This window comes from Pungitius pungitius, chromosome 13 (genome assembly GCF_949316345.1).
Source record: "Pungitius pungitius chromosome 13, fPunPun2.1, whole genome shotgun sequence".
Classification (NCBI taxonomy): Eukaryota; Metazoa; Chordata; class Actinopteri; order Perciformes; family Gasterosteidae; genus Pungitius; species Pungitius pungitius.
In genome coordinates, this window is record NC_084912.1 from 14,424,253 (window position 1) to 14,447,060 (window position 22,808).

The 22,808-nt window shown below is 42.0% G+C and overlaps 1 protein-coding gene across 1 annotated transcript; it reads left to right on the plus strand.

Annotated features, from left to right (window-relative positions):
- The first annotated feature begins 9,518 nt into the window (after nucleotides 1–9,518).
- On the plus strand, nucleotides 9,519–22,586 carry valopa (vertebrate ancient long opsin a). The gene is made up of 5 exons (XM_037466567.2): nucleotides 9,519–10,124; nucleotides 12,169–12,379; nucleotides 16,209–16,326; nucleotides 17,171–17,404; nucleotides 22,342–22,586. Exons 1-5 carry the CDS (start codon nucleotides 9,761–9,763, stop codon nucleotides 22,567–22,569), a joined length of 1,155 nt encoding a protein of 384 aa, XP_037322464.1. The 5' UTR covers nucleotides 9,519–9,760; the 3' UTR covers nucleotides 22,570–22,586.
- Nucleotides 22,587–22,808: the final 222 nt, after the last annotated feature.

The following is a 22,808-nucleotide window of genomic DNA, read 5'->3' on the forward strand; positions in this document are numbered from 1 at the left end:
TACTGAGAGCCGACAAAGGGAAATGCATGTTTTATTGGATTCCATAGCAAACGAAAGAGGAAAAACCCTCCTATCTCTTGTTTTTAGGGCAGCACTCCTGATGTGTCCTTTGGAAATCCTCGTGCTCCTGAGGGTGGATGTGAACAGAAGAGCTCAGAGCCGTCCACTCATTTGTCTACCTCACTGCTAAGGGGAATAATTCAATAAAACACTTGAGACATCTCATGGAACACTTTTGTTTTTGGAGATTTCTTGGGTTAAACCTCATGTTCATGTGAAGCTTTTGAAATAGTGAATCGGTTGCAGGTGTCATGAAATGCATCGTGGTTTAAATGGCCCTAAAACAGCGTTGCATCTTTCAACAAGCAGGCGCACAGAGTCATGTGGATTACTCTGTAGAACATAGAATTTAAATGAGTCCATGTACAGATTAAAGCACTGCCACATATCACACAGTTGAGGAACCATCAGAAGGCAGGGAAGTAATAAGAGGATGGATTGGAATAATACGTATTTCATGAGGTAATTAAGCTTTAAGTTAGGTCTGTGAAACAGAAATTCTGCTTTCTTCACACATGCAAATACTGAGCAAGCAGCTTCTTATTTATTGGACAGCAGGGTCTCAACAATCAGGACAGGCAGACAAATACTACAGGGAGTAGGCCGTAAGGTCCAGAATACAGAGGTTATCTGTTGGCTGAGGAAAAACAACGTCTTGAAGCACGGGGAAAAACGACAACAATTTGACAGGAGAACTGGGGGTATTGTTAAAAAGTAGAATAAAGAAATCCAGGCTAAGTGATGAAGCGTCACTTGACTTAGTGTGAGCTAAATCCATCCAGGTGCACATATCTGGCATAAGTGCGCGTCCACGGCTTTCTTAAGTAGACCACGGTATCGATCACAGATTTACTGATGCTGAAATGGAGAAGACGCCCCGCGCAGCATATTTCTCACCCGCTGAGCAGCAAATGATCAAATATATGAGGAGGTGAACCATTGCCGCCCCCCCCCGCCCCCCCGAGCAGGACACTGCTGCACAGATGAGGACTCGTCAATGGCTGTATTTCAACCCTGGATCGATAAAAGTTGGTGACCCTGCTCTGGCTCATGTGGTTGCATTTGTGTCCTAATTCTCGTGACAAAGTTTGCTGTAAATGAATTCTCCTCCAAACAGAAAAGCTGGATTGACGTTACTTTCACCCGTGCTCAGCTGTACTGTATGTTGGCTCTGCGTGTAAACAATTAAGAAAAAACACTTTCATCTTTTCATTGGTTGAAAATAACTAAGTGCATGTACGTGCACTTTAGTATTTAAATATTCTAGTACTCTATACATGTTGGCGGGAGGTTTTATACTCTGCTGCTTTTACTCTACACCTTGAGTGACATAATACTATGAATCAGCACCCATGCTGCTAATGGTGCTAATACATGTAAATCACACATCAAAAATGAATTACCGATTGAATGAATCAGTAATGATGATTACATATAGTAATAACAGTCTGAAAAGGATACTGTTTAAAACTATACTTTGGATACTGGTTGATAATATATCCTACTTCAGCAATATATCACAAGCAAAATAAATTCAGGACATAGTTGTAATAATTTTACACCATGAGAAACAAACCTCTTCCACCAATGGAGTTGGTGTTTGTGACTCAGGACGTGTCTGGGATAACAATGGTGTGAAACACGGCTGTCTAAGATGTAATATCACTAGGATTCATTATCACCTTTCTGTTTGTGACGTCTCAGTTTTTGTCCCGTTAAACAGACATTTGGTGAAAGCTTCCTGTCTGAGCTAAAAGACAATTTGTCAGATGTGCTGTATTCTTTTAAATAAAGATCTTTAAAGAGACTGGTCTTCTCTTTTTCTAAGTGAGTATAGAAACATTTGTAGCATAAGTGTAAAAAGAACAAAAAAATAGCCATAATTTAAAACTGACCAATAGTATATGATGGTGAATGTTTAAATGTAACCTTGAAAAGATATGTTTACTGTTTAAATATTGAACATCATCACATATAGTCTCACTTTTTCTGTAACCTTACAACTCTTCAGCTATTCCTGATTGTAAAGGTGTCACTGTGGTACTAAGTAGTGGCATTCAGCAATCGACACTGGTTACCTGACAGCTTTTTCATGACTAACAATAACTGATAATGTATCACAATATCAGTTTAATCTTGTAAATACATTCGGTGTAGGGGAAAGCGCTGCTGCATATCAGTAATGCATGGCCACCACTAGATGAAAATCTTATTTTGAATTGCTATCATGATCCCACACGGATGAGATGAGGTGGGTGAACTGTGGCCGTTTGGAACAACAACAACACAGGCCGTCGTACTTGTAGCACTGCAGCTGAGACTCCTGAGGAAGCAGGCAAGTTTGTATGTGTGGGGCTGCTGGAGGGAAACTATGAGGGGCAGAGAGTGGATACGGGTGAGATTAATGGGGTCAGGAGTCAGGAAAAACCCAGCCTAAGCCTTACAGTATGCACCACTACACATTCATCTTAGACACAAACCAGATGGCATAAAGTTAAAGCCCCGTTATTATTGGACACGGCTACAATTCGGTCACCATGCTGCCGACAAGCCCCAGTTGTATTCGGTGCTCGCTCCTTTTGCTCGATTGCTCTTCCTTGAGGTCCCGGATGTTGTGGTGGAATTATATTCGGTTGAATTTTTTTCGGTTGAATATTTTAACGTTTAATTATTTGTGGTTGACTTTTTATGCAGTATTTTAACGTTGAAAAACATTCAGATACATCATTTCAATGCATAAATATTCAGTGCTAGAAATTCAATCACCTTTTTCTTTCAAAACCCGATGACACCGATTTACTTTCATACCTCAGGGTCCCGCAAATGGGCAGAGCTACAGGGGAATTCTTCCATACTGAGGGTTCGGCACCCGGCTACCCAGAGTCGAACCACACTGTTTTGGACTGCTGCTGCTTTGTATGGATATAACCAACACTCTTTTTGCGGACATAGCCCGCTGATGTGTTGCGGTTGTTGAATTTCTGGTGATTCCAGGTGCTGAGGGGCTCACTGGTGAACCCTTTTTGGTGAAGGTGTCCCTTCGTGTGTAGTGTCTTTCACTTCTTTCCTTTTGCTTTGCCCTTGTGTGTGTTTGGAGTGTTGAAAGTGCATTGCGGTGCTCCTATTTTAAGTTTATACCTTCACCCCTCCCCTCACTCACCTTGAGCACGAAGGCCCCAGCCCTGAAAACACGGAAATCTGTAAGGTAACCTTTTTTTAGAGTAACTTTTTAAATTGTGATCAAAATAAACTTTTGTATCTCTTTTTTGGAAACTCATCTCCCGCCTGCTCAGTGTAACAAACTTGTGTTGTCCTTTGTTTAGATTTAGTAATTTACTTTATTCATTGATTTCTGTTCCTTTTCCCCGGGTTACTTCTTGGGGTGGCGTTTATTTATTTACGATATTTAAATCAAAAAGAACAAACAAACAAAATAAGTAAAGTACAATAAAATCGGGCCTAGCTCAATACTGTGTGGAAAGGAAAAAGATAACAAAAGGCCTGACTCTCTTCTACAAAAGTGTCCAAAAGTAATAGAAATACATTAGTGGCAACATAACCTAGTGTGAGTAACAATAGTTTCTGCGTGTATGCATGTACGGGGTACCCCAGCCTTCCCTCAGTACCACTTCCCCCACCACAAACCTCAATGGACAAAGTCAGTGCGAGCGAACAAAAAGAGAGAGGCTTTAAATGGTGTCGCCCCCCATCTCTGGTTGGCTGAAATGGCCGGAGTGTGAGCCGATCCACAGGGTGCTCTGGAGGCAGGGCCAGCCAGTCCTCCACCCCTCACCTGCAGGACAAAGGGAGGTGAGAGAGAGAGAGAGACAGACACACATGCACACATCTCTCTACACGTAACATGCGTATATATATATATATATATATATATATATATATATATATATATATATATATATATATATATATATATATATATATATATACTAAATCTAATCATGCTTCCCAGAATATGCTGGGAAGCATGATTAGATTTAGTATGGAATCGTAGTATGGCTGCAGTTAAAGTCGAGGATGAAAAACCGCAATCATGGTTAATCAGGGAGAGTACTGTGGTCAGACAGGCTCACGAGGCTTGAAGGACCGCTACGGCTGCTCTCAATATGACGTACTGCTTGCAGACAGGCGTAACACAGCTCATAACTGTTATGTTTTTCTACCCCATCATTTGTGTGTGACTGAGGTCTCTGTATTGATTTCAGGTGGATTGCTGCTGTGAGCAGCCCGATTTTATTCAGTTTATATCTTACTTTTTATTGTAATTGTATTGATTATTTTCGTTCTTTCATCTGTCGTACTGTTTTATCATGGATTAACTAGTGCCTTTGTGGTCCTTTCATAGTTTTAATGCCTTGCTTTGTCTGTGAAAGCGCTTTGTATTATATTACATTTTGTTATATCCACTAGTTTTCAGAAACCAAAACCAAAGAGTTTTTCCGTAAAAGGTTGGGAAAATCTTTACCAGAGAAAAACAAAGAGGACACGAGGACAGGACCCCAGTGTTTCCAATGTTAGCTGCAGCCCACACACAAACTTAGGCAATAAATTCAGGTTGGCTTTCTGCTGAGTCTGAATCTATTAGGCCAAGCTAACCAAACATTAATAATGTTACTATTTGCTCTTCACGCATTTCACGAGCGTTTTCTTGTCATTTTCATCGTCATGAATCCTCAACAGTGATGCTTTATCTCAGGGTTTTTTTTTCATGCTCGCCAATAAAAGTTCTCAGTTTGGGTACGGTGTCCGAAGCATTCCTCCCTCTTCAAGAGCGGTAGCACGTGGTGACGTTCGTGTCTGAAGGAAGGAAGGATTGCTGTGTGTACCTGAGTGCGATAAAGCGGTGTCCTCCTGTCCTGAGGGAGGGTAATGCAATTCCCCGACTAGCCCCGTCTGCGGTTCTTGGCTTCCACAGCGACCCACGCAGCGGAGCTTCGAGATTAATCAACGCAAGCTCTTTCCCCCCCCCCGAGTCATTGCTCAGAACAAGGTTTAGAGCTTCATTCTCGGAAAAAGGGCAGCGCTGCGTGTGGCTGGCTGGAAAAATCAAGGTGGCCGAATTAGATTCCACATGAATACCGTGACCTCCGTTTGACAGCTGTATGCCGGAGATGTGGACGACACGTTTTAACAAAGGATTCATCTGCCTTCAGAGGGAGGAAGGTGCACTCACTGCATCTTTTTGAATCATGATCACAAACAAAGCTCGTTGGAAATGGTCTCAAAACTCTGATATGTTGTTAAACTAAAAGTTACATCTTGTTTTAAGTCAATAAGGAAGATTGGTACTCTTTAGTAATTAGTCTGTTATTGCAGAACTTGAACAATGTCACTGTAAGACATTTTGCGTTTTGTCACAAAGAAAATGCTACTGAGACGAAAAATAATCTTTGCTTCATCGCCCCATTGAAAAAGGATTATCTAACATTAACACATAAAGCAAATCATTATCTCTAATTAGTTTTTTGCAACAATGCAAGATCATATTGTATCGTGACGAAACAATGTGGATTTTATTGTGTTCTGCAAAAGACTTTCAGGCACATATTTTGCTGATTATTTCTGGCCATTATACGCCACACTGACATTTTTAGTATGCCAGAAAAAATAAAAATATATATGATATTGAAATTGGTCTTTATACCTTGTAAAAATACCATGTCAACAATATAATGTGGTCATACCCCATGCACAGTGGAGGAAATTATTTGATCCCTTGCTAATTTTGACAGACAAAGAAATGAACGCCCTATAAATGTAATGGTAGGTTTATACTAATTGTGAAACACAGAAACTTAAATCTGATTTTGATCCACCCTTACCTTAAAATACCACACCTTTGTTGCCTTGGCCGTATGTTTGGGATCATTGTTGTGCTGGAAGACCCATCCACAACCCGTTTTCAGTGTCCTGGCTGAGGGAAGGAGCTTGTTGCCCAAGATTTCCTTGAAAATGGCCCTCGTCCATCCTGCCCTCAAGCTTTGAGTAGCCAGGCGACCGCCTTGAAACCTTAAGCATTTGGAGAAGATCTTCAAAGAGGAGTGGACCAAAATCCTTCCTGAGATGTGTGTAAAAACCTGGTGACCAGCTACAAGAAACATGCGCGCTTGCTAACAACGGTTTGCTGTATATATATTTATATATATATATATATATTAGGGCCGGGAGATTAGTGCGTTAATTAAGATTAATTAATTACAATGTGAATTAAGATTAATTAATTAAACAAAAAATAACACATTAAACATTTTTTTACATCTCAGGAGGGATTTTGGTGTATAATTTTATTTTTTGTAGGGGATTGTAGGGTATAGCTAGTTAGTCAAGGTAAAACATTCAGACTCATATTTCATTGTAATGTGTTTGGTTGCAAAGCATTTAAAAATTCTGTTTTATCTCCAAAAGTCTTATTTTTAACATTACAAAAGGAAAAGGCTTTTAGGATCTGGACTAACTGTCTTATACAACCATAACGGGTGGGACTCAGGTTTGCTGGAGATTAAATTCAAATCTAATACGGCACAGGGCAGAGCTGCTAATGTCAGTCTGATGTAGTAGCATCCAGGGCCGCATAGTGAAGAGACACTAGGGTAGGCAACCTTGGGGTAGCTTAACCGATGACACGCTAGCGCTAAGTGTGCAAGAAAGGTTTTTGGTTATGTTGAAGAGCCCTCTCATCCCCATCCCTAATTAGTTAATTCACTCATTAGCAGTCGTTATGAGCAGTCTTGAAACTTGGATGAACAGGATTCCTGGGTAGAGACATTGATGGGATTTTTTCAAATACATTTCTTTGGAAGCTTGGAGCACCACCACACGAGGAGCCACATCTATGGAATAGAGAAGACTCTTGATGTATCCAACACTATGCTGAATCGTTAAAATAGAACTACAGCTAAAAGTAAAATGGATCTTTGTTTTTCAGGATAGTAGATATACTGTTGGGCTGGATGAATATATGTGAGCTTACATTTAGGGTAATTCCAAATATAATTTTCTTTACTGTTTTTTACCACACACAGTGTGCTCGGGTTTACAGCTTCCAGATTGTGTCATAGAGCAGAAGAAGGGATCACTTTTTTGTCCATTTTTAGAATCCATAGCAGTCAAGATTTCACCCTTGTATTCCCATTCCATCCTCAACTTTTGTTGAAAGAGCGAGATACTAAAAAAAAATTGATCAAACATTTAGTGAGAGCAGTGCAGCAATTTACTGGCAGTGTTAGACGTTCCTTGTTTATCAGTGTATCAGTTAATGTGCCATGTGACCTGTTTTTTCCTCATTTGTTGGGTTAAGTTGAGGACAGAAAGTGTAGCTCTGCGTCATCTGAAATATTTTCAATGTCATGAATGAATATTTAGCAGACATGATGTTTTATGTAGGATTCTTTTCAGATTGCAGTTAGAAACTTAATATCAATAATATTAATAATCTAAAGCTGTCAGTGTGGATGTACATTGCATCCTGTCCACCGGTTGCCATCTGCACCGTTCTCCCTAAACATTGGATCAGTTCCGATAACGGTCATCGTGAACATAAAATACTATGGTGCAGGTAGGAAAATACAAACAATGACCTCTTTAAGAGCAAAGCTACATTTGCAACCATCTTTTGCCTTCCCTTGAGCAAAGTGCAAGGTTGAACTTGCTTGGCAAAGACACCTGGCGGACCAGGAGCAGTCATGGACAGACAGTGCTGCAGATAAATCCTCATTTACGTGATGGTCACTGAGGTGTGACAAGCTGGCTTCCACAAGATCAAAGACTAGGGAGATGTAGAGAGCGGCAAGGTGATTAACCTCTGAGGAAAATCTCTCTGCAGATTTGAACATGACCTTCAAATTGGCTTTGAAATCCAAATTTCTTTCGAGACTCCTGATTCTTTTGAATCTTCATGCTGTGCCAGCTTAAGTGGCTGTCGCTGTTTACCTGTGTGGTCAAACAAAACATTCATTGGAAGTAAACCAAATGGTGCAGAGGAATTCGTCCACCTCTCAAACAGATGGGGGACGAGTGTCAAATGGACCACTAAGGACTGATAGTGCCGGAGCGTGTTGGTAGTTGCCGTGCACAATTCCAGCACTATAATCACCGCAAACACACTCAATTTGAACCCAAAACTGTTATCCCCAAACTTTGCACCAGCAAAAAGGTCTCTGGGTCACACTGTCTTTTATAGGTCAACTGGGAGTCATTGACAATACATCTTCTCACTAAGATACACACTTTCCAGTAGCATTAGATATTACATAAAGAAATGCTTGAGAACTGCTGGCTGGCGTGTTGAGAAGAAATTACTCTTTATTCCCCTAAACAACCAAAAACTGATGTTAGATACTCCGAATAGAGACAGTAGTGCTTTCAATTAAATGAAACGACAATTTGAATGCAAATAATGTTCATGCTTCGTGCACACAAAGGGCGTGGATTAAGGATTATACACGGAGGGCAGTCAAGTGATAAATTAGCGTAGTGAAAGATGTGAGGGCAGAGTCAGTTCAAAGTGTTTCCCAAAACCTGTCCGGAACCAATTATCGATGCTTAAACCTCACGTCTCAGAGTGCAATTGCCCTAAAAGTAATTACTGCCTGTTGAACAGATGATCCGGTGTCGTGTCTTGTCGTTCCATGCTGTTTTAAAAGATTCCCAAATGTTTTCTGGCTTTGTTTAAGACTGTGAGCTCATGCTTTCTTGCTTTTCTCAGAGCACGGTGCACAGAGCCAAGCTGTGCGTACAGAGCCACCCTTTACACTTAAAAAAAGTACAATGGATCATCTGCTCAGCATCATTCATTCATTCTGTCTGTGTGAGTTCAGTGATAACTGAGTTTCGCTCTCAATCACCTTATGGCATAATATTATAGTTATTGAAAATGTGAGGTTTTTCCATGTACAATGTGTCACACAAAAGGATTTTTTACACTTGCATTTCATAACTGTAACACCAGCAGAAAACTGCAACAGTTCATTAGGGGGTTTAATTTATTCAATCCATGTGGATTGACCACGTGTCTTGTACATGCTTTTATAGGTGAACGAGTTAAAATTGACACAAAAAGATCATTTCAGTTGGCCTGCTTAGTTGCATCCTTACGCATCAAAGCCACCCGAACCGGAAGTGTAATTCCTTAACTTAAAACAAATGTGTTTAGTGTCTAAATCATAAAAGTGCAGAGTGGAATTGATCTTTGGCACCCGTCCTCGGTCGGACGCTGCATGCGTCACGCTTGGACACTTTGTTGTCCTGCAGCGTGTATTAGAAGTGCACACGGTGAGAACCCCCGGCGTCCCGTCACCTCGCTTGGAGGTCAGCGGTGATGGCGCAGCCGACTATATAAGAGCCCCCAAGATGCCACCGATCGGTCATTCTTGCGCTCGCTGTCAGCGCTTTTTCGCCTTTGCCCGCACAGCGCGCCGCGCGCCGCGCACCGAGGTCCACGCTTAACAAACGGCTCTTCACTAACGTTTTAGCGGCAGATTTCTCACTCCGGCGCGCCAACATGCGCTCCGGCAAACGCGGATCGCCAAACACAAACTTTGTGAGAGCGCAGCGCCAGGGCGCACGGGATGTCGCGCGCCGTGTTTAGCGCGAGCGCGGCTGTCGCCGGGGTGACCGCGTGAAGTTGTGAGTGTGAGGAGAAGACGGTCGGTTAGGCAAGTAGCCTACGCTGTGGGCATGGACAATGGATACTTTAAGTCTGTCAGTGAACGCAGTGTCCTACACTGTGGCAGCCGAACCGCCCGCCACCCACGATCCGTTTAATGGACCCATCGAGAACATCGCGCCGTGGAACTTCACCATCCTGGCAGTGCTCATGTTTGTGGTCACCTCGTTGTCCCTGAGCGAAAACTTCCTCGTTATGTATGCCACCTTCAAGTACAAACAACTCAGACAGCCCCTGAACTATATTATAGTTAATTTGGCCATCGCTGACTTCCTGGTCTCTCTCACCGGTGGAGTAATAAGTTTCCTGACAAACGCTCGGGGTTATTTCTTCCTTGGGAAGGGCGCTTGCGTTTTGGAGGGCTTTGCTGTTACTTTTTTCGGTAAGTTTTCCCGTTTCTTCTTTCGTCTGTGTTTCCAGGGCTTCTTGAGATATATAACTGTAGGTGTCAGTGTCGGAGCTTTTATGAAGATATTGCAAAGATGTGTGATGAGCACATGGCACATCCTCCCCAGCCTTCCCTCAGCGCTTCATCATCTGCTCAATGATAGTGCATCTGGGAGGGAGGTAGAAATAGCATCTCTTACATTGCTATTGTTACCAAAATCGGTAAAACAAAAAGGTTGTCCTAGGATAAGGTGGTTCAGTTTCTTTGAGAGCTCATATGTTGTTTGTTAATGTCAAAAATATTTCCATTTAGTATGTCAGAGTATTTGCAATACACATCGATAAAGTACAGCAAAAACATCACATGCACCGCATACTGTATATGATGAATACTTTCTTGTGTGATCAGCTTTAGAAATGAATTTTGTAACATGACTGGACACACTGCACAATTAAACGCTCATTTCCCACAAGGCAGGACTTTAGTGTGTCAAAGTAAAAGCTTATTTAAAAATTGACAAGACAGGGAACTTAATTGAGATCATGCATGAATAGAAAAAGCCACTGGGGTGTCTGACTCTCTAACTTTCTTGAGCCTGCGGTATACATTAAAAAAAACAATATTTTTTACATGTGCATGGAAAAGGACAGCGCATCACCCTGTGCAAGCCTTTATCGTATAATTCAGAGCCATGCTCAGGAGCCCCCTCATGTATACTGCATGTGCATGACCGGCCATAATTAGGTTAACCAAGTCTGTGGAGGAGCTTTGTGGACCCCCATAAAGCTCTCAGAAGGAATACAGAGGACCCCGAAGTGGAATCTAGGGCATCTGGTGACTGAGGTGAGCGGCTAGCAGTACATTAAATGAAGAGAAAAGAGAACACTTGGTCGATTCAGGTGCAGGATCCTTATTGGATTTGGTAACAAGGTTTGTGCGATCCTGCTTTGGCCACAGAGACACAGGAGGTCACAGGATGTCATTCAAGCTGACTCACGTTATCAACAGAAGACCCTCCCTCGTAAGTGGACATATTGCACGATGGATCCCGGTGGCTTGGTTGTCGCAAAGCATTTCATAAAGAAGTATTATTGATTAAGGAGTGGATGAAAACACGACTCGAGGGGAAACTGTACCGCTCCAGCAAACTGCTAAAAAACACTTTCTGTTTTTTCAAAAGAAACCAACTGATGTAAGAAAGTATTGTCAGAGGAGGCAAATCAATGGGCCGGTGGAAGGTTTGTATCTTTAACATAGTTCGTGGTGCAATGCCTGAGTCTTGACAGCAGTTTCAGCTGATTGACAGCTGTGTTGCACACCTGTCTATGTGTGTGTGTGTGTGTGTAGGGCATACATGTGAAGAAATAAGAAAGGCATTAGAGTTAGCTTGTACTGTCATCTCTGCTCAGGGTGAGAGTATTTAGTATTTCTGCCTGTTCTCAGTTTCTAGTCCCATGCGCCTGCATATGATAATAAGTATATTACGTCATTGGGTTGAAGACCATGGACTGTTTTCTAGAGAAACACACCTTTTTGATGTGTGACGTAATTGAACACCCTGGTTTCCGCCTCGCTCCTTTGTCCCTTGCGGTTAAGTCTAGTAGGCAGACAGCGTGGAGTACTTGACTGTGGAGAGATGGGTAATTAACAGGCCCGTGAGAGTGACTTATTACTATAATTAAAGGCAGATTTTGTTTAGCCCTTTAGGAGGCAGCCGAACGCACCCACCTTGGCTCATTAAACTGTACCACCACTTTTACCTCTGCACAGTACAGTAGTCACAGAAATAAAGACATGTGATTGCACTATAGGGGACAGCTTTGAAAAGCAATCCCATTTGAATAAGTTCCAACAGGCCGAGAAATAAAGAAACTACCGTGATTGCACACTGTGGTGAGAGAGAGAAGCAACATAAAAAAAAGATGCAAATACATGAATTATCTGTTCAATGGCTCCCGAGACCTGATGATAAATGAACAAGTTGACGTTGTTATATTTATTAGAGACTAATTGTAGGACTTCCTGCCCTCTGCTTCAGGGATCGTGGCCCTGTGGTCTCTCGCCGTGCTGTCCTTTGAACGTTTCTTCGTGATCTGCCGGCCCCTGGGGAACATCCGACTTCAACCGAAACATGCCATCCTGGGTCTGCTGTTCGTCTGGACCTTCTCCTTCATCTGGACCTTCCCTCCGGTGCTGGGCTGGAACAGATACACCATAAGCAAGATCGGAACCACCTGTGAGCCCGACTGGTGAGAAATGAGCCTTCTACCATCTCTGCGTGTGGCTTATGGATTCAGCCTTCCTTTTTTGACATGTTATGTTCTTGTGGGATTTTTCCAATGACGACATCGTCAGTACAAACCAATTTTGATTTACCTTCATTGTATTTGGGTGAAAGCAGTTTCAGAGGACGACGTTTCAACGTCCTGCCACAAACCGAGGAGTCGCTTTTTATTAATAAAAGAAATCTGTCTTTTAATTGGTCCAACGTGATCCTTTTGGAGGAAATTTCATCTCTTTTGTTAAGTAGTCAGGTAATTTAAATGTTAATTTTTGAGGAGAAAACGTTTTCGTGTTCTCCCACCATGTCAGTTAACAACACAGCTGTTTAAAATTTTTTGTGACAATTAAAGTTTGCATCGATCAAGATCGTGGCCGCTTTGATTGACAGGTGGGTGCTGCCTCAGGTCACCATAAGTTAGCAGTTTCCTCTACTCCATCACCCGCCTCAGCTCCGCCAACAACCCACGTCCCTGACGAGATGGTTGGTCCACAACCGCCTATCTGAGACCTAGAAGTGACATAAAATGACCCATGCCCATATATCATCCAGGCTTTGGTCCCATAAGAATGCTCTTCAGCTGTATGAGACCTACCAAACAACTTTAACGGCCAATAATCTACTTCATTTTCAGATGACTGTCAGAAAGTGACACAGAGTGGCACAGCAAAGTGTCGGTATTTGACAAGTGTGTTAAAGACAATTATCTGGCTTTTCAAAGCTCAAACAAAAGCCCTTTAAACCTGCAACCCCCTTGGGATCAGAGGAGGAAGGTTCACGGTTCGGTTGCTAGGTCTCTTGTGTGATGCTTGCAGCTTCATTGGGAACAGCTCATCCAATTCACACTTGACGCTTCGCTTAGGTCCAGAGCAATATACCTGCCATGATATTGTTGCATCCCTCTAGCAATGCTTGTGTATCACTTGGGTGCAAATGCTCCCACAGACTTCAATAGAGAGTTATTGCAAGCAGTGTTTACAGGGGTTCCCCCTTCATACACAACATCGGGCACACATACGGTACAGGTCAAATGTCCTGTGGACCTCAAGAGCTCACACATACTGTCCTCAGCAAAGCAAGAGCCAAGGGACCAGGGCCAAGGGCCCAGTCGATTGGCTGGTTGTCGAGAAAGATCGAAGGACAGGCGGTCAGAGACTCAGGATTTGATGCAAAAATTCAGTTGTAGTCCCCTCTATGCAACACACACACACAAACAGTGCCTTCTGGCCCAGTTTTGTCCCTATTTATAATAAATATAATAACAACTGATAATAAATATAACAGATTATTAATTACAAATGTATATAATGATATAGCCATACTACAATCAACTACTAAAAACAACAAAACAGACCATTTAACAAAAAATGGAGGCTTTGGCAGGTGCAACCAGCCTTGTAAAGCCACATAAACTTAATAGCTTATTCAACTTATTTGCTGATGTATTAAGTTGTGTTGTTCTTGTGGTTCTGGCCTCTCTGAACAAGCTCAGCTTCCTATGTCAATACTTGAACTCCTTTGACCCTCTGGGGGGGGGGGGGGACATTCCTCATGACCCTTAATACAACAACTTCATCTCATGCATGCCCATAACCTTTAGCCCATAAATAACCCCGTCTCAGCACCCAGCTCGCATTTAAACAGATAAAGATTATACACATTCCAAACTCAGCCCTGTGGCTCAGCTCTACGTCGCTGCTCCAGCTGCATTAGCCCTCACTGTTCAAATGTGTCTCGAGTCAAGAAACAGGTCAGCTCTGACTTTAGCCCTTAAGGGGGCCATCTGGGTAATGCTATTCAGCGGCTTTGATCAAAGGCATGCAGATAGCGGAGTGTTTGCCTTAATCTTTGTGGGGAATTCTAAGATGAGTCAAGGCGAGAATGAACGGTTCCGACAATTCAATTAAGAGATCACCTTAGGGAGCTACGCAGCGAGTAGATGAGCCGCTCCACCTCTGCCTGCAGGCAGTATGAGCTCTGTCAGAAAACATTTGGTCAACAGCAGCAGTGTGAATATATATATATATATATATATATATATATATATATATATATATATATATATATATATATATATATATATATATATGTGTGTATATTCTTTTTATTTGTATGTACTATGTTTGTACCATGAGACTGAAGTTTCTCCATCTAAATTCCATCTAAAATCAGTTTCATTGGCCAATAAAACTAATTCTGATTATGTGGATATATGTTTTTGTGCATTCTCCACACTGCACACATTTTGTGAAAATGAACATCTCAATATTTTAACAACCACGCGTAAAATTGAAAGATTCTTTATTTTAGCGCCAAAAGAGAACAACGACTCAAAGTGTTGCCTCAACTTTCCAACGTGAGGCTTAACTAAGTTCCCAAGTTGGAATGAGGAAATTCCCTGTGACTGTCTCACCAGCTGGAGGCGGGAAGACTGATTCATTTAATGTAATGGTTTGACAGAATTGACCGGATTGCTTCACGTGATGCACCTCATCCACAATGTCGGCCTGGCCGACGGAAGCATGATTTAAATCTGTGGCTTGAACTACTTATTAACTCACTAAGACTGTCATCGTCTTCTGTTTCAATCTCCAGGTGATGCAATGTTTTACTTTTACACCCTTAATCTTTAGGTTTTAGCTTCTTTTCCATTTTTTTAGCCTGTTTTAACTCTTAGTTTGATATTCTGGAAATGTCCTTTGAATGCAGTTTGTTGACCCTCATGTCAGCCGGTCTCTTCATATTCTTATTTGTTTAGGTGCAGTTGGTGGCAGGGGGGTTCCATGGTAATATAGCTCCAATTGCGCAATGAAGTGCCAGCAGGGTGCACACAAAGGAGTAGATTTAATACAACTAGAGGGCAAGTGTGGTGAGTCCAGGCGGAGCCACTTGAGCACAACAAACGGTTGCATGAGGGATTGTAAGGGGGCAATAAGAAGAAAATAGAAAATTCCATTTTTTTGTATTCCGCCTTCAGGGGCAAGGAATTAAGGGAGAAAGTTTGAATGATTAATAGGGCCAAGAGCTGAACAGGAGTCCTAGATAATTACAATTCCATAACCTCAAGTTATATTTGCAGATTAAAAATACCTCACAACTACTCTGGGCTTTCTTAACCACGCTGCCCACTAGCATTAATTATTTGTTGTGTTTCAAAAAGCAATTTGAATGAACGGAAGAAATCTTCATGCATGATAAAGTACCTTTTTTTCTGTCACAAAGCAATGTGTTAAGGAGGTACGAATTAATGCATCACAAGTGTGTGCGCACCACGATCCCCTGTTTTAATGAGGAGTAAGATGCATGAATACAAATACACAGAAACAAACCACTATGTCTGCCAGGTATTTCCTTACAAATGAATCTGGTGCTTCTTTCATTTGACGGCAGTGTGGAAATTACACGATTAGACTGCATTAGTGGACCGGGGGCCCTGATTGTGACACAGAGATTGGTCTCAGATGGGAAATCTCCCTTTCAACTGAAGCGCAAATGAGGTGCATAACTATTTTACTTATCTTTGTCTCCAGCCAGATAAACGCCTCTGAATGTCAAAATGACATTTCACAGACAGCTCATAGCGGAGTATTTATGGAATTATAAACCCTTTGGTTCTTAAAGGGACGCACAAATCCTCCCAAGCGGATGGTTTGACTTTTCCCACAGTTTCCTGTTTTCTTCCTTTGCGAAACATTAATTGAATCAAATTGTAATACGGTGACATTACTTCAAAGCTAATGCAATATGAACGTAAACTTTGGTTGTTGTTTTGAACGTTGTTCTCCATCTCTGAACAGGTATTCAACCAACATGATCGATCACAGCTACATCATCACTTTCTTCGCCACCTGCTTCATTCTGCCTCTTGGAGTGATATTCTTCTGCTATGGAAAGCTCCTGCGGAAGCTCAGGAAGGTTGGTAGTTCTGATCAAAACTATTCATTTATAAATGCATCCCTCTAATTTCAATCATTTTTAAAACCTTTTTATGTGCATTTTCCTAAATTACGAATAATTTCTTCCAAACAATCATTGGCATCAAGTCGTGGGTTCGGGATTCCTTAATTCTGGTACAAGAGCAGAACAGACTGAGTGTTGTGTTGATGGAAGGGTTTTTAAACTAGTTGCCTGAGAACATTATCCAGATATATTGACTATATATATATATATCCAGAGCATTCTAATGGCCATGTACATTAAGTAGGAAACAACAACTATTTTATGGAGGTTAAAGTCAAAACAGGCACATTTAATATAATAATATCTCTGGTGACCGTCTTTAAATGCAGCCACAGTACATTAAGTGATGTAGATGTGCAATAAGGGCCACATCATTGACATTTAAGCTGTGCAGCGAATTGCTGATGCCAAAAATAAGGGTTCCCTGTAGAGCTTTCTCTTTGTTAGGACTAATTTCCTTCCTTTGATGCATTTACTGTTAAATAGACCACAAACGAGACACATGAGATACGTCAAGGCCAGCAACATGGCCAGTAGGAGGGTCCATTTCCAAAGTTGGTGTATAGCTAATTCACCTTTTTTTCATAAAGTATATCTGTGTTTTGTTTAATTTTTGCAAGATTTTGGAAAAACACTTTTTTACTTTCTATTTCCGCCCCTTTCATGTTGTTCCCTGGCCACCTTTTCTTTTGAGATATTAAAATAAATCAATTTGTATAAGTTAATATCCTTAATAGTCTGCCTGGCTGCTGTGAAAGCGAGTGCTGGATAGCTAGTCACGGTTCTCTGTCTCTTCCAGGTGTCACATGGTCGACTGGCCACTGCCAAGAAGCCAGAGAGGCAGGTGACCCGGATGGTGGTTGTGATGATCGTGGCCTTCATGGTGGGCTGGACGCCGTACGCAGTCTTCTCTCTGTTGGTCACATCTCACCCGTCCATAAAACTTGACCCCAGGCTGGCTTCCATCCCCGCCTTCTTCTCAAAGACAGCTGCTGTCTACAACCCAATAATCTACGTCTTCATGAACAAACAGGTAACTGAGAGGTTTCATGCTCAAAGGGAATTCTGTACTTGATTGGGGCGGATTGATCGCGTTGGCTTGTATGCAAAGTGATTGCCATTGGCCAGTATCAAACTACTTTTAGAGCGTAGGGGGAAGGTAAGTGACATCTACACTTTGCCTGGGATGATAAGTCACTGTATGCAGCAGATAGAGGCTTCTGCAGAGATGTTTTTCTTTCTGTTGTTGTTGGGTGTCATTGTGGCGGTCCCTCAATAATGCATGGTGTATGAATAAATGAAACATGAAATCCAGAGGGTACAATTGTCCATGCGTGGCTCTGTTAAAAAATCCATTCGCCACCTATGGCATGCTTGTGAGGCTTGTGGTATTTTCCTGACATTTACATTTTGCAGTCTGTCTCTCTCTGTAATTATTGTAGACTGATTATATGACAGTAGCCAATCAAAAAACGGGATTATGTGCACTTCTTAAACGCATTAAATGCCTGTACATGTGATTCGTTTATACAGTTAGTTTAAGCCACCTTGCAATTTCTTGATTTGTAAAACAACACTTTTTTTAATTAACAGTTTTTTGTGAGCCGACATTTGGCTCCCTGAGTAATTATAGTGTTGCACCAAAGAGCTACATAACTAGATTCAACAACCTTACAAGTGGAAAATGCGACACCTAATTTAATAAATGCTTTATTCAAAGCGGCTTTGCTAAAAAGGTCAGGCAGTGGAGACATTGACTAACTCATCTTAATCACTTCTCAGGGAACACTCAATGAGTGGATTGTTTGATGTTGTGTAGTGTGAAAAACAGGGCAATGGGGGTGTCGGCCCTCCTCCACTATTTCTAAATATGATGAGTATCATAAACACGGCGTCACACGAATCGTGTTAAAGCTGGTATTACTTTAAAGTGGAACAAATTTTGTCCATGTTCCTTTTTCATTTTAATGCAACCTTATGAGTTGGAGTGTTCATGAGTGCCGATAAAAGATTTTTTAACAACATTTCCATCAACCTTCATCCAGCGGATGACGTGCTGTAAACGTTGTGTTATTCTGTCATTTGCAGCTAGGGAAATTGTGGTGTCATGTTAAGGCCCATGTTTTACAACTCTAATGGGGTGATGTTGCCAGCCTGTTCAATGGTTGAAAATGAAAAAAGGAAGACCATTTTCTTGCATCAATTTCATGGTAGATAGTGGAACTTTTTGCAACAGGGGCGTCCTTCTCTTCAGCGAAACCGTTGCTGTGTCCAGAAATAGACCAAAGTGTGTCCTCGAGCAGGACATCAGTGCCCTGCAGGGATAACTGTTCCTAAAAGGCTGGCATCACCAAGCCTGCTTTCTTTTGTCACATCAGTCTTCCAACGTCCTGGTTACCAACTAGATACAACTTTACAAAGTTGTCGTGTGCAGCTGTAAAAACTCAGAAGTCATCTGAAACAAAGCCTCTGTAGTAAGCACTTTTGCACGTCATCATGTGTTCCACCTCGTTTTCACTCCGGGGATCCGTGATTAGTGGCGAGTTGTTATGTACGCGCCATTGTACATCTTTTGATGGATTCTTTACATTCCTGCCTGTAGAGTGAACACTAAAACTGTCAAGGCCAGTGATGACAAATGTATCCAAATATGCTTTCAGTGCAACTTTAAAGTGTTCTACCTCATATGTGGAGATAGAACACCTGCTGTACGTGTAGGCGCTCCCTTGCCATGTAGCTGCATGCGCTCTGCACGTCCATCTGATGCCCCACTTTGGAGCTGCCCTCGCTGTGTATTGGAGTCAGCCAAACTGCTAATGCGTTATGGGAGTCAGCGTCTCGATACCTCTCTCGGCCTCAGCGTCATTGCATAACTCGTAGAGGGGCGTTCCAGGGGAGTCACATGATGCGTGGCTACCGCTGCACAAAGCTTTAGAGGTAAACAGCCTCCTGGGATCTGATTTGGTCAAAAGGTTCAGGTTGTAGGAACATTTTAAAAATGTCCACATCATACGTGAAATGAAGTTATGTAAGACGGAAGCACGTAAGCGATCCAAAAGTCAATCTGTGATCAACATTAGCAGAGACAGTGTAGCTCTTACCTTTCTCCCCCACATTTTATTCCACGGCACACAGATTCCACAGCACTGTCACAAAGGAGATCAGGCATTACATCAACACACTGATTATAATCAGAATGAATGGTGCCAGTCTATTCTCTATAGTCTACTGTTGCCATTCTCGGATGCTGTAGTTTGTCGGCTAACTGCTGCTAGTATTTGTTTTTATTATTTATACAACGCATTCAACAGGCTGTGTAAAAAGGTTTTTTGTCGGGATACAAATGGATTACACATTGCAGGAGCAAAGGCCATTTTTAAGAGCTGTGGCGTTAAGAACATTGTTGAGAGTGAATGTGTGAGGACAGCTATGCAAAGCGTGAGGCTGTGTGAGAATTCAATGGCTGAGAGCACCAGTGGGGTACAGCCATCACAACCTCAAGGCCTGGGTCTAATTTTCACTAAATGAAAAGGTCCAACATACAGTAGGTCAAAAGGTATGGTTTTTAACTCAGTAAGTATGCAAAGCAGAGTGATCGGAGGCCACAGAATTCCCCCAAACGATTGCAGTGTAGAGATACGTTGTGTCGGTGAAAGGTGTCCCTCATGGTGACAAACCCACAACAAACTACCACGGGAATCAGCTCCACAGGGTTTGTTGCCCAGAACTTTTGATTTACTCACACCAGCCCTGAATAGAATAGTAGCAGATACGAGTGGGAGGAGCACCTCCAACGTTAATCCACCATCTGATCAGTCCAGTTCACACACAACAGTAAAGGGGCTTTTTTCTTCACCGTTATCCAGCAGCAGGTTGCAGCATTAAAAGTATCTTCATGATCCCACAGATTACCATGTTTTCGCGACTATAAGGCGCACTTAAAATCCTTTTTTTTTCTAAAAAAACGACGCGTGCGCCTTGTAATCCGGAGCGCCGTATATATGGATCAATTGGTTGTGTATTGTAACGGACTGTGTTTTCATGTTCTGGAGCGGCGTTGCACTTTACAGAGTTTTGGGATGGTCAGTGAAGGGCGCACAATGTTACGTCACTCATCTTAGTGCCACCTATGGCGACGCGGGAGTTGTTGTTGTTTTGGAGAGCGATGGTGTGTTTTTGTTCGGCCGACAGTAGCCTGTTTCTCGACAATAAAACCAGAAGATAAGCACATTGTCCAGAGATTCATTAGCGGGAGTCCCTACACTATATTAAAGCTCGTAGTTGGATGTCGGGATCGCGCTGACGGTCCACCGTCTGTTCCAGCGCTGCCTCTCGGTGCAAGATGCATGAAAGCATGGAGTGCAGGTACTTTCTCTCATGCAGCGGAGTGTCAGTGTTTTTCCGGTTCGTCCGTCCATGTTTTCAGTCAGCGCGGCAAGCGCCTTATAATCCGGTGCGCCCTATATATGAAAATATTTCTAAAATCGGCGATTCATTAAAGGTGCGCCTTATAATTCAGTGCGCCGTATAGTCGCGAAAATACGGTAGTTGTTTCTGCTTCAAAAAAGTGAAAAGTAAAAAGTGTGCAGCCTTCCAAAGCTAAAACAGTACCTGCATTAATAAAACAGACTTTAATATTGGACTTACATGCTGCAGGTAGATAGGGACTAGAAAGCCATGCTGATTTTGATGCATACGTATTGTAAGCAATATAACTTTAGAAGGTTGGATGTTTTCATCTCTATGTGCTGCCCCTAAGTGGCCAAAACACCTATTAATTCAGAGGTGTGCATTTACAACAAATAACCTGAAACATAATAGCAGCCACATATTCAACATTTTCTTATTTGTGCTTTGGCTTTCTAGAATTCCCCTTTACAGGCTTTTATGAAACCAATGGAAGTACGTGCTGTAGATGTGGAAGGATAATGTGTTTCAGATTATTCATGTTGCCATTAAAGTGACATTTCATGACCTTAATTCCTGTGCAGAAGGGTTTTAGGAGCTATATATTGCAAGGAGGGATAGTTATACAATAGGTGTAAGAGGTTCAGCAGCCAAGAGGGAACAAAGGCGTCTTTTGATTTCCTTAGTAACAATAGCAGAGAAAGATTTATCACATGATGAGCATTTGAGCATTTAGGAGGCCTGCATTTTAAGTCATTCAGGTCATTAAGGGTCAGGAATAATGAGCTGTGCCTGGGGCTTCACAAAGTGGGAGCTTTGACTCTGTTAAAAAGTCAATTAGTGTTTTCAGATTTAAACTAGTGTGGAAACCAATGAGTCCCGTTTTAAAGTGGAATGCATCAATCTGGTTCACTTTGAACTCAAATTTAGAGGACGGATCTATAAAGGACTCAGGGCATTTGGGCCAGTAAAGTACTGTACTTAAGAACAATTCTGAGGCACATGAACCTGAGCGTTTCCATTTTATGTAACTTTATACTTTCACTCCACTACATCTGACAGGGAAATATTGTACTTTTAACATCATAAAATATTTTTGACAGTAGGAATTACTTGTTAGGCTACTTGGCAGATTAAGATTCATAGATATTTAATATTCAAATCAATTTAAAATCCCAGCCACCCTACGGAGAAATCTTATTTTGGTTCTTTATGCGACCTTCTGTTGGTAAAAACCCAGAGTTGGGGAGCATAGGTGAGGGTCTCTCCACCAACACGGTCCAGTACTGCGCCTGTTTTACAACTGCAGCTGCACCAATATGAGTCCCATCGTTACCATAAAATAAGCATACATTAATATATCAGTATTCTTTTACCTTTGTGTGATTTGATACTAATTATTTTGTCTTTTTCTACAATCTGAATGTTGGGCTTTTACTTGTAACAGAGTATATTGACATTGTCTTCTGGTAAGAGAGTAGTGTACTGTTCTTTGACATGGCCCCCAAAATACTGTACTTTCAAATCCTTTTGTTCAAGCATATTTACTTGTTTTCTGTCCAGTTCAGGAAGTGCCTAATCCAGCTCTTTAGTGGCAGAGGAACCATCCCAGATGGCCACCTGGACCAGACCTCCGAGCGACCTGGAATGAGTCAAACGGGAGAAATGTCAGCTATTGCCACGCACATCCCCATGAGTAGCACCGTGTCGCCCAGGTCCGACGATTCTCCAACCGACTGTGTCTCGTTTGCCCATCTGCCCATCCCAGAGAACAAAGTGTGTCCAATGTGAGGGGAAAAAATGCATCTCCCCCCCCCCCCCCCCCCCCCTCCAGAGTCCATGTTAACCTTCGGTAATCAAGATGCAGCGCCTTTCAAAACACAGCCTGGACAGCTGCACAGTGAATAATGTTGGGGGGGGCTGGACTGGACGATGTGGCGTTTGGAAAGGTTTTCATGATCAATGAAATAAAAAATGTAACTTTAAAATTAATTTATTACGGACACAAAATATCAAACACTAGAGAACAT

Excerpts from the sequence above, each read along its gene's own strand:
- valopa (XM_037466567.2), top strand. The coding sequence starts at position 9,761 with ATGGATACTTTAAGTCTGTCAGTGAACGCAGTGTCCTACACTGTGGCA. Across the intron at positions 16,327-17,170 it reads TCCTGCGGAAGCTCAGGAAG|GTGTCACATGGTCGACTGGC; the intron begins GTTGGTAGTTCT and ends TGTCTCTTCCAG. Across the intron at positions 17,405-22,341 it reads ACGTCTTCATGAACAAACAG|TTCAGGAAGTGCCTAATCCA; the intron begins GTAACTGAGAGG and ends TTTTCTGTCCAG.